Source organism: Bos grunniens, chromosome 14 (assembly GCF_055505025.1).
Source record: "Bos grunniens cultivar Pamir isolate PY7600 chromosome 14, Bosgru_T2T1.0, whole genome shotgun sequence".
NCBI classification, from domain to species: domain Eukaryota; kingdom Metazoa; phylum Chordata; class Mammalia; order Artiodactyla; family Bovidae; genus Bos; species Bos grunniens.
The window spans coordinates 62963132-62975159 of record NC_141178.1 but is presented as its reverse complement, the minus strand read 5'-3'; the positions used below and the strand labels follow the sequence as shown (position 1 = coordinate 62975159).

At 48.8% G+C, this 12028-nt stretch overlaps 1 protein-coding gene across 4 annotated transcripts in view; it reads right to left on the bottom strand.

Annotated features, from left to right (window-relative positions):
* Positions 1 to 713: 713 nt before the first annotated feature.
* The window catches only part of PRKDC (protein kinase, DNA-activated, catalytic subunit), a 128018-nt gene continuing 116703 nt past the window's right edge, over positions 714 to 12028 (bottom strand). For all 4 annotated transcript variants that reach the window (XM_086337008.1, XM_086337009.1, XM_086337010.1 and 1 more), the window contains exons 75-86: positions 11657 to 11744; positions 11430 to 11573; positions 10138 to 10342; positions 8920 to 8987; positions 8315 to 8535; positions 8019 to 8111; positions 5008 to 5097; positions 4765 to 4836; positions 4481 to 4682; positions 3875 to 4063; positions 3204 to 3343; positions 714 to 1504 (exon numbers count right to left, since the gene is read on the bottom strand). In XM_086337008.1, coding sequence (XP_086193134.1) covers positions 1300 to 1504; positions 3204 to 3343; positions 3875 to 4063; positions 4481 to 4682; positions 4765 to 4836; positions 5008 to 5097; positions 8019 to 8111; positions 8315 to 8535; positions 8920 to 8987; positions 10138 to 10342; positions 11430 to 11573; positions 11657 to 11744 — 1717 coding nt within the window. In that variant the 3' untranslated portion in view covers positions 714 to 1299. The remainder of the gene's footprint in view (positions 1505 to 3203; positions 3344 to 3874; positions 4064 to 4480; positions 4683 to 4764; positions 4837 to 5007; positions 5098 to 8018; positions 8112 to 8314; positions 8536 to 8919; positions 8988 to 10137; positions 10343 to 11429; positions 11574 to 11656; positions 11745 to 12028) is intronic.

The following is a 12028-nucleotide window of genomic DNA, read 5'->3' as shown; positions in this document are numbered from 1 at the left end:
TTTAGCTAGAATTGGAGAATATGGTCCATACTTAAATATTATTTCACAATAATTAAAGTGAAAATAAAACTGAAGGACAAATGGTCTTCCAAACTCTCCCACCAAAAAAGAATCCGCCTTGCAATGCAGGGGATGTGGATCTGATCCCTGGTCAGGGCACTAAGATTCACCATTTCCCCAAACATTGAAGAGTCTGTGATTAGAAATGTTTGGAAAGCTGTAACACAAAGCTCAAGTCAGCCTGAAACAGGCTCCAGCTGGGGAGGTGTGGGGACCGAGACTTGGTGAGTGGACAGGGAACTGTTTCCATCCTGCATTTCATAACCTGACCTGTGGCCCCAGAATCATGCTTTATCTCCAAGGAGGACTCATTTCAAGCAGGGGTTTTCTTCATGTTCCTAGAACGGGAATGTCAAGTGCCAGGCCTACTCAGACTTCCCGAGTCTGGGATGCAAAGCTCCTGTATCCACCTTCCAGCTGTGATCAGAGTAGCAAAGGTAGCAAAGCTAAGACCAAAACTTTCTCTCTCCTCAACACTTTACCTTCTAGAGGACAATTCTATCATAAACTCTCAAAGCTAGAGGAGAAAAATGTGAAAGAGAAAACCTACAAAAATATCCTAAAATGTCAAACACAATCATGTCAAATCACAATCAAGGAGAAAATTTGGGGATAAACATCTATAAAGTTCTCATAGCATTCAGGGAACATCATTTCTGACTCTCTTGTGTTTGTTTATTTATCAATTTTCTAAAAGCCACCGGGTAACAGATGGTGCCACAATTCCAGACAACAATAAAGAGATCCTTTCTGTTCACACATTACACAACCATGTGTAAATATAAGCCATAACCGCACCCTGAGCTGTTCATATTCTTGCGCTGCTGATACAACCTACCATCCCATCAGTTACTCTCACAAAGTCTGCGGGACGGTCTTCTGGGCGTAATTTCCAAGGCACGTGGGATGCTCACACACACCACCAACGCTGACACCTGTTCATCCGGCCATAGCGCCTGTTTGCTGTGCCATGATTCGGCACTTGCACGAGCCTGGATACACCCGCCCTTCTATGTCCACTGTGATCCTAAGCTCATCCTTGACCATGGCCTAGTCCCTCACCCGGGTCAGCATTCACTTCATCATGAGCTGGATTAAACTGTGATACAAGAGGAAGTCACACACAGACACCTGCTCTCTGGGGCTTTGGGAAGATGAAGTCACTGGTAGCTTGGATCAGAGTTCAGGACGGTCTTTAAACACACACACAGGGGCCCTGTCTGCTGCCTCCGGGGGATCTCACATCCAGGGCTCCCACCCTTCCCAAGTTCTGCCGAGGATGTTAGGGTCAGTTGCCTGGTCAATCAGGCACCTCACTTGGGCCTCTTCTGAAAGTCCACTCTCAGGCTCCTGGGCACGAACGCTGTGCTCTCGGCTTCCTTGTGCCACAGCGACGTAGTCTCTGAAGGCAGACTCCTTCTCATGGCCCAGGAGAAGCTCATTACTGGAGAAAAGATCAAGCAACACAAAGACACAAACTGCAGGTTATTTCTCTAGTCCAAACCAGACGCTCCATCTGGTCACACAGCATACTCTCTGCTGCTCATTGTCCTTAAAGTCAAGACTCCGTGCGTGTGTGTGTGTGTGTGTGTGTGTGTGTGTGTGTGAGATCCTCACCAACAACTTGTTATATTCCAGTTTCTGATTATATTAATAGCAATCCTAGTGGGAGAGGAGTCTCACTTGCATTTATCTGATGACTTAACGATTTTAAGCATCTTTCCATTTGTTTATTGGCCATTTGTCTACATTCTTTTATAGAAATGTCTGTTCAAGTCCTTTGGTTATTTTTTTCATTGGGTGGTCTTTTAATTATTCAGCTGTAAGAATTTTTTAATGGATTCTATACTCAAATTCCTTATTAGCTATATGACTTTCAAATGTCTTACCCCATTCTGTGGACTATATTTTTACTTTCCTGATGGTATCCTTTGAGGCACAAAAGTTTTTAATTTTGATGAATTTATGCTTTTCTTTCTCCTTTTCTTGTTTGTGCTTTTGGTTTTAGACTTAAGAAGGTCAAATATCATTGCCAAATCCAAGGTCCAAAAGATTTACCCCTATGTTTGCTTCTAAGGACGTTATAGTTTTAGCTCTCACAGGTAGGTCTTGATCCTCTTTGAATTAACTCTGTATGTCGTTTGGGGTGGGAGTTCCACCTTCATTCCTCTCAGTGATCTTTGCTGGAAAGACCACTGAATGGTCTTGGCATCTTTGTCAAAAAACAACTGACCATGGTCACCATTTACTATTAATGGGAAAATCCAACTTTTTTCCTTCTTGTGAATCATTTCTGCAAATCTGTATTTGTTGTAGATCTCAACCAGAAAAACATGAACGCTAGGTTAAAGGTAACCTGATCTGCATATGCATTAATGAGCCTCCACTATGCTCTGTGCACCAAGGGCTCTGCCACCAGGGCCACATTTGTCCCGAGAAAAGACAGAAGCAAATTTAAAAACAACATTTGCTCATGCAGGTAGACATGTTCATGAGACAGTCCAGGACTGTGGTGAGGGAGTCCAGGCTGATTGGTGCGTGTGTGTGTGTGTGTGTGTGTGTGTGTGTGTGTACATGCATGAGCGCATCCAGGTTGATTGGGGGGGGTGTGTGTGTCTGTGGCCCGGGGGTGTGGTGAGGGGGCCCGGTCTGACTCGGGTGTATGTGTCTGTGTCTATGAGTCTATGTGTGTTTCAGGGCTGACTGGGGTGTGGGGTGTGGGGTGTGCATGTGTGTGTGTGGTGTGAATGTGGATTTCCGAGTTAGAACCTCACTGGGCTGACGGGGGGTGGTGTTGTGTTGGGGGAGTATGGTATGTGTTGTGTGTGTTTAAGAGTCAGGACCTTGCTGGGCTGACCGGTGTGTGCCTGTGTATGTGTGGTGTGAGTGTGGGTTTCAGAGTTAGGACCTTGCCAGGCTGACCGGGGTGTGGGGCGTGTGTGTGTGTGTATTTTAGAGTCAGGACCCGGCCGGGCAGTGAGAGGTGGCCTCTGCATGCTGCACCCCAGCCCCCATTGTCAGTGGGGGTGACGGGCTGATGACACAGGCTGAGGACATACACACACACACAAATACGTTTAGTGATTCTCTTGGGAACAGCGGCATGTTGGTGTGTGTGTGTTTTTCCACAAATAAATGCTTACCAAGTAATAACTGCTGGATTGGCACCTGCTAGCTTTCTCTTAGCATAATGAATCTTCTGCCGTGGATACCAATTTTGTTCAGTTACATTTATTTCTTTAATCCACGATCCTCCTTTTCTCAGCATTGTCTGTTCAAAATTCTGAGGGAAAGGAACATGATTTTCTCTGCTTAATGGTACATACGGTCACATTCAAACAGACCCAACAGGTAGTGATCTCAAAATAAAGCAAGTCTCCAGCCGGGAAGGGCTCTGCAGCTTTTTGCACACACCCTCCCTGCAGCACACGTGACAGTGATGGTGACCACCAGGGTCTACACTTGGGCTTACCGTGGCCCTCCCTGAGGACGTGTCACTGCTGCGCTTCCTCCTGGGGGCTGAGCTGAGAAGGACGCTGACCTTGTGTGGAACAGACTCAAAACTAAAACTTGTCTAAAAGAAACCAATCCCCATCACCAAAGGACTACAAATACTCTCAAGTCTAACAGTGTCCTCCAAATAAAAGGCAGGTCTCTTGTCTGATTTTCAAGCTAAATGATCCCAAATGTTAACTTTGAGAGCTGTACAGAACCAGGTAAGTACTTTGGTAAACACATCCCCACCAGGAGACAGGAAAGGCGGTCAGTCATGAGCACGCTGGAACAAAGCTGCGAAGCGGGGAGAACCACCGACCTTCCAGTCAAAGGACGGCTCCTTCACGAACACGTCCATGGTGGTGGTGAGCAGGTCGGCGCGCGAGCGGAAGGCCCTCAGCGCACACACCATGACGCTGCTCACGAGCCCCGTCTCCTTCAGTGGTGACATCAGGTTGATGAACTGGCGAGTCAGCCGGAAAGGCATTAGCTCAGGGACCCGCAGGACCTAAACAGCAAATGAGATGCAGGAGGCAGATGAGTGAGGCCTCCTGCAGCTGTCGCTCATGCGTGCAGAGCACATCTGCTCCCCTCTTCTTGGAACTGGCCACATGCGTGTGAGGTCACCGTACCCCGGAGCAACCACACGGCCAAGAGAAGGAGAGCTGTAGTCTGACATCAGGAAAGGTGTGCATCTCATCCACGCAAGATGTTCTGATGAGCCTCCTACCTTTTTACAGGAGCAAGTGATGTAATTAATCTATCAGCACACCGTCTACAATCACCTGAATGAGGCTGATACAAAGCTGAGACTCTCCCATTTTGCAAGAATGGCCACTTTAATGATCACAGCAGGCCAACTGTCCATAGAGGGCTCACAAAGCTGACAACAGGTCCACCCCAGCACAGAGCCGGGCGAGCTCACCTGGGTGGCAGAGCCGAACGCATGTCCGAAGTCAATCCCGATCACGCCGCCCGTCTCCAGGCTCACCATGAAGTTGTTCAGATGCCGGTCTCCAATGCCCAGAACCCAGTGGCCGACGCACAGGAGTGCGTGGGAGGTGGTGAAGTGGTTGCGAAGGGCCAAGAAGGCCTCGGGGCCAGTGCTCATCTTCAGGAAGGCCCGCCTACAGGGGACAGGGGACGGTCATGTGGCCTCTGCCCCAACCCTGCCCCTCCCCCACAGGTGTAAAGTCAGAAAGCACTTACTTTAAGAGATCTGCAGGCACTCTACTTTCTCTTTTCCTAAAAGATGTGACTGCTTCAGTGCGATTAGCTACTCTATGATTTAATCATAGGAAATGTCTGATTAGAACAAACTTCCCATGATTAAAAATTTAAAATTTTTTGTTAAACTGACACTCCAAGGCAAAATTTTCTCAGAAACAAAGTGAATGTACAACTTTGAGAAGAATGAACTAGTTGGAACAAGGGGATGAGAACACCACGTACCTGAACATGAGGGCATAGGCCCCAGGGTCACACTTTCCCACCATCATGGTCAGCCATTCTCTGTACTCAGATGCAGGCGCCCGGGGGTCACTAACATGCAGGAGAAAGAGAACCAATGTTAGGAAGGTATCGAGGGTAGCTGACTTCAGAGGCCCCACCACCAGGGACTCACTGCAAAATAGTGAAGAGGCAGGAAAAACAAATATGACTTAAATCATATTTAATATTGACACTGCATTCCTGCCACCCTGGGCCAAGAACAACATACCACTATTCATTCTGAATCACTCCTCAAAACCCATGGCTACTTCCTGTGCAAAAATGCAGGGATAGACCACCAGATACAAGTGACATCCCGTTTCACACAGAGGAGGAAAATGAGCTGATGATGCAGGCATATGGTTCCGAAGGCCCCGGGGAGGGGGGACCCCTCCCAGCAGGACGGCAGCACCACACATAACCTGTTCACAGCAGGCCAGTCACTAACAAACTACACAGCCACAAATTACTTGTTGATGGCAGACTGTCTGCTTCTGTCATTATTTAAACATTGCCACACATTTTCTTAAAACATTTCCAATAAGGAAATACAGACAAAATCCACAGTAAGTGCAAAAAAGCATTTTCTTAAATGACGATGGAGGTGAGCTCAATTTGAAAAGCTGCTTTCAGTGACGCTTCACAGACAAAAGGCAGTGTCTGGACAGGTGGAAACAGCTGGTGCTTGTAGAGCCACTTTGGGGTTTGTATCAAAAGCTGAAGATGAAACAGGGTTACATGTACTACTTAGTAATCAAATCACTTCCCTGAAGCTTTTCTGAGCTGCTACTAAGTTAATTTCAGGAAGAGATGATTTCAAACTAAATTCTCTTTCAGTTACAACTGGACAAAAATGTGTAGGCAGGAAAATTGCAATGTACAAATTAAGGGAAAAAATGGCAAGGATTTTAGGAATAGGGGGCTGTTTTAAAAAGGTGCTGCTGCTGTTGCTAAGTCGCTTCAGTCGTGTCCGACTCTGTGCGACCCCATAGACGGCAGCCCACCAGGCTCCCCCGTCCCTGGGATTCTCCAGGCAAGAACACTGGAATGGGTTGCCATTTCCTTCTCCAATGCATCAAAGTGGAAAGTGAAAGTGAAGTCGCTTAGTCGTGTCTGACTCTTAGCGACCCCATGGACTGCAGCCCACCAGGCTCCTCTGTCCATGGGATTTTCCAGGCAGGAGTACTGGAGTGGGGTGCCATTGCCTTCTCCAATTTATATGATTCCTATTTGAAAGTGAAAGTCACTCAGTCATGTCTGACGCTTTGCGACCCCATGGACTATACAGTCTATAGAACTCTCCAGGCCAGAGCACTAGAGTGGGTAGCTTTTCCCTTCTCCAGGGGATCTTCCCAACCCAGGGATGGAACCCAGGTCTCTCACATTGCAGGCGGATTCTTTACCAGCTGAGCCACCAGGGAAGCCCAATTTGAAAAGCACTTCACACTCCATGGACATCTGTGTACAGTGTGCTTTTCACACTTTCTCACCTTACAAGTGGGGCTGTGGGGCCAGTCGGGCTCACTGCGTGTTAGTAGATCCTAGAGCAGATTCCTGACCCCGGGCACAGTCCTCCAGGGACAGCAGGAGTCATTTCAGGCAAAGGACTCCAGTGATTGGAATTTAAAGTGGGTAAACACTCTGTAGCAACTACTACCCAGGCGTGAGAGTCTGAAGAGAGCAGTGCTCCTACGTTAAGTAAGAGGCGGTGAGAGCGCTGCTGCTGCTGCTAAGTCGCTCCAGTCGTGTCCGACTCTGTGCGACCCCCTAGACGGCAGCCCACCAGGCTCCCGTCCCTGGGTAAGAGCGCTGCTCCTACGCAAATGCTTTGAGAAGAAGGAGAGGCCTGAAGCCTTTTATGATTGTCTCCTCCCCACCATCCTCCTGCTGGTCCCCAAACATGCTGACTCCCGCTTCAAAATGGCTGTAAGCCACACTGTTCTTTCCTTTCTTTACAGAAACAAGGAACAATTTTTTTTTAATTACTGATTACAAAAGTGCATATAGAAAACTTGGAAAATAAAAAAGGATAAAGGAAAGTATAAAGTTGTATCTTGACCTGGAACTCAGCACCAGTCCCCTACCTGCTCTAACCTGTACCCACCTGCACCAGCCAATCACACACTAATCTACGCCTACCAGTCACCCACGTGTACTAACCTATACCCACCAGTCACCCCCCTGCGCTAACCTACACCCACCGGTCACCCACCTACACCCACCAGTCACTCACATACTCTGACCTACACCCTCCTACACTGACCTACACCCATGAGTCACTCACATGCACTAACCTACACCCACCAGTCACCCACCCGTGCCCAGCAGTCTCCGACCTGCACCCCTTACACACCAGGGACACCTCACCTCTCCAGCCTCAGCTGCTTTGTCTGCACAGAGGGGACAGTAGTACTCACCATGTTAAGTTTTGGTAAAAAATAACTTCATACACAGTAAAAACTGAGAATGGTGCCACAGAAAACATGTAACTAAATGTTAGCTGAAATTTTATTATTTGCTTTATCTTCTTCAAACACTCTTCTTTTTGTTCAAGGTTAATTCTTTTTTAAAGATTGTGATAAAATATATGCAGCTACTACTTAGGAGGAGAAGCGGGAGGCAGAGGATGAGATGGTCAGATGGCACCACCAACTCAATGGACATGAGTCTAAGCAAACTCCGGGAGATAGTGATGGACAAGCAAGCCCAGAGTGCTGCAGTCCATGGGGTTGCAAACAGCCGGGTATGACTGAACGACTGGACATGAGTGAGTGAATGATTGCTTAGAAACCTTGACTCCAGGTCATCTTCACCCACCTAGAGGCAGACTGAAACAGGCTGGGCAGGGCAGCAATGAAAAGGGCCTGAAAACGTCCCTGCAGGCACGGGATGAAGGAGTCCTGCCCAGGGAGGGGGGCAGTGGGCTGGGGCGGCCAGGTGGAGTGGGAGATGGGCCCTGGGCCTCGGGTCACCTGGTGTAGGCTTTCTTCTCCTCCCGTGACATGCTGCTCAGAAGAAGTTCCTTCAACGTGCAGGTGTTTTCAATCCATTCGATTAGCCCCAGCCTGAAAGGAAGGGACAGTCATGAGCCCCCGCTGCTCGGCCTTCTCTATACAACAGCTCTGCTCTCGCTTCCTCCACGAGGAGGAGCCTCACAGCAGAGCAGTCTGTGCTGCTGCTCTCTGTCCTGTGACACCTGAAACCCGAACTGTCCCTTGCCCCCGCCCACAGAGGGCAGCCCCCCACCCCCACAGAGGGGCAGCCGCACCTGGAGGTCATGGGCACCACGTGGTAGGTGGTCATTTGCAGGCCCCTCTGGCCGCAGGCGGCATCGTGGGCCAGGACGCTGTTCATGACCTGGAGCAGCTGCTGGATGCGGTGGTCTTGGCGCAGATCCTCGCCGCCCTTCACCAGGAAGGGATACTCCCGTTCATCGTGGCCACGAATCACGATGCGCTTGGGTTTCCTGATCGAGGCCATCACTTTGACCTTTAGAGATTGAACAGCATCCTCAGGTGCAGCTGAGAGACTGGGTGGTCTCGTCCCCAGAGGGACGCAGGTGGGTGACAGGTTGTGGGGCCCCTGGTTGCCCTGATTACGAGTTACACTGACAAACACGCGTGCTCGTGAACAAGCCACACGACACGTCCACTTGCGTTATGTCTATAATGGACACACACAGAGCTGATGCCTCAAGTCTACTAGACCCTTACACATGACTGAAGTTGAAAGTGAAACATTATATTAAGGCCAGTAAATTCCATCAGAAAACTCATAACACAACTCTCACAGAACTCCATGCGCCTGAGACCAATGTGAGGAGTGAACCGAGGGGCCGACCCCGGCCGTGGAGCTGGTGGAACCGGCACCTACCCGCTCGTCAAAGCCTGCGATCCGCGCGTGGTGCTCGGGCATTGGTTTGCTTCTGCCATCGTACTGACCTGGGATGGACACAGAGCCGCCTCAGAGGCCGCAGGGACAGCACATGCCCTTCACACCCCACTTCATCCCCCTCCCCCAGTCTAATAGGAGAAAAATGTTACTCAAAATTTTCAGTGGATGTATTTTTTAAAAATGCTGTTATTTCTCGTTTGACTAATGGATGTTGCTTCCTATTTGGTGGAGTAGAAGCAAATGGGGAGACAGAGCCTTGGGCGAGCCCCCCACCCCCACCTCAGCCCCGATTCTAGTCACATTGTGTATCAGGAGGCTATGCTTCAACGTTCTTCCTGAAACTCACAGTCTGGGATGCATAGCTGTTAATAATAACAAAGAGAAGTGTTTCTCCAAATCTTTTTTCCCCCCACTGGAGTAAGGATACAAGTCACTGTACTATAACATTTTTTGTCTGGCAAATTCCAGGGGGAAGAAGGGATGTGGGGATCACAGTGCCCACATCTGGCCAGCCTGCTGCCGCCTGCTTGCAGAGTCCCCAGCCCCTCCTGAAGGCATGTCAGGTGCCATCACCCCCCTCACTTCAGGTGGGACCAGCACGTCTCCAGAGAAGCAGGGTGCAGGCACACTGCATCTCACTGCTCTGCAGACACTGCCGTTTTTACAAATGGAGGCTTGGTGACGGCCCTGAGTTGCCAGGAGATGGCGTTTTTCAGAAACAGTGTGTTTTAACTTTCGTATGTACTCTGTTTTGTAGACAGGAGGCCACTGCACAGTGTGGTATAAACACAGCACTTACAATGCGTCACTGGGCAGCCACCCGCTTTGATGTGCTCTGCTGCAGGGGCTGGAATAAAACACACAGCATCTCGGGGGGTTGCCTGAATTTTATTTCTGAAGAAAAGTTCTGCAGGGCAAAGCGTGGGCAGGTTCTGAGGACATTACTAGCTACCATGACAGCAGGGGGCCAGCTGAGCACTCGTCCTCAGGAATGGGACGGGACTTGTAATGTGCTTAAGTGTACTGATCATAGAAACTACAGATTTTCCTCATGATGAAAAACATGTGGAATTTAAAATCTTTTCAAAAAAAGAAAGAAAACTGTCATGATTCTGATTTCACCCTCTTAGAGACAGAGGCTCTTGCTCTGGCACGACTCTCCCCAGCACCGTGCTGTCCACACACAGGTGAACTCACCAGGGACCTCCAGCTCCGCTCTCAGGAATTCCACCCTGAAGTTGCTCATCCAGGGAGAACATTCCCTCAGGTTCCCCGGCGCATTTGAGGCCCTGAGCATCCTCTCCAGTAGCGAGCCAGCGATGGTGTAGAAGTCCTGGAGCTTCATGCCTGGGAGTTTAGAGCCTCCTCTCCCAAAGTGCTTATCAAATTCCTTTCCAAAAGCCTGAAAGTAATAATAAACTTACCTTAAATTAAAAAAAAAATTTTTTTTTATTGGAGTACAGTTGCTTCACAGTGTTAGTCTCTGCTGTCACCACAGAGCACTGGGGAGAGTTCCCTGTGCCATACTGTTGGTTCTCGTCAGTCACCTATGGTATACACAGTAGTATACACACGTCCATCTAATTTATCTTTAATAATAATGTGAAGTTGACTCCTGGAAAGGTTCTAGGTTTATAAATCTTTATAACAAATAGGTACTCAGTTACATTGCTTTTTTCCTGTGCCTTTAATCAACAGTTTCACTTTCCTTGAATGTTTCAACCCTGTTCTGGTGGATTAACCTTTTAATTGATGTAAATTATGTGTTGATTTGTGATGAAGTAGAAAGTTCTAGATGGATGGTCCCAGGTAATAGAAACCAACCTCAGGACAAACCGTGGCTGCAGCTGCAGCAAGGTTTCTTTCTATAGGGGCTCTGCCCAGGCGGGCAGCGGGCTATACTCGACCCAGTCAGGCCAGAGTTTCTGGGTCAGAGCTGATGGGCTCAGCAGGAGGGAAAGGAAACCCAGTGTGCAGAGTGACAACGGGCTTGACCTGGGTATGACCGCGCAGGAGCCCTCCACAGGAGGAGCGGGCGGGCCCCTCCTCTCCTTGGAAGGCTGCTCTGTGACCGCTTGCAGCACCTACTCTGCTGCCCTCTCTGGTCGACCCTGGGCCAGCCCCTGCCTGACCTCACACCCAAATTCTGCTGAACCCTGCCAGCCTTGCGGTCCATCCACCTGCCATCTGGGATTCTGAGTGGTGATGGTGCAGACATGTGTGGTATCCAGGATCACTCTGAGAACCAAGAAGATTAAACCACACTTAACCTGTACATCTAAGAATCTAGCCATGAAGAACAGAATGTAATAAACGTGCCACTATCTGACCTACAAACATGCCATCAATATCTACCAGAAAGTCACAGATCTAATGAAAGTTTACAAGCACAACAGACATTTTAAAACCAGAATTATCAACGAACCAGCAAGTATAAGCCCTGGTCTCCACACGACTCTGTAATCTCGAGGAGCCTGCCATCCACGTACCTGGATAAACCTCCTTCGAAAACTCCCAAGGCCAGGAGCCTGTGGGTCTCCCAGGGCTGCGTGCATCCTCTCATACATTCTCTGAATGTTCTTTTTATCCACAGGTGTTTTCCCTAGTTCAACCTTAACGTCCTCCATCCAGTCCTGTGCAGAGAAAGACACGTCAAGCGGGACCACAGCCAAGTCGCGCTGAGTTCCGTGAGTTACGCCAGGAGCTGTCACCTCACCTTAAAAAGCATCTCAGGGTTGGAGAGCTGCTCCAGGGCGTTAATGAAATCCTGAACCACGCCTTCTCGATCCAGCTTAGCTTTAATCCTGTTACAAAAATTAAAGTTTAGGTGCTCAAACGTCTTCCAAAGATCAAGGCCAACAATTTTTATGTGTATATAACTATATTTATATATAAGAAAATATTTAACCAGCTACCTAGTCCAGGGAAGGAGCAATTTAAAAATTAAAACAGGGACTTCCCTGGTGGGACAAGGGGCTAAGATGCTGTGCTCCCAATGCAAGGGGTCTGGGGTTCAATCCCTGGTCGGGAAACGTGATCTCAGATGCTGCAACTAAAACTAAAGATCCCACATGCTGCAATTGAGACC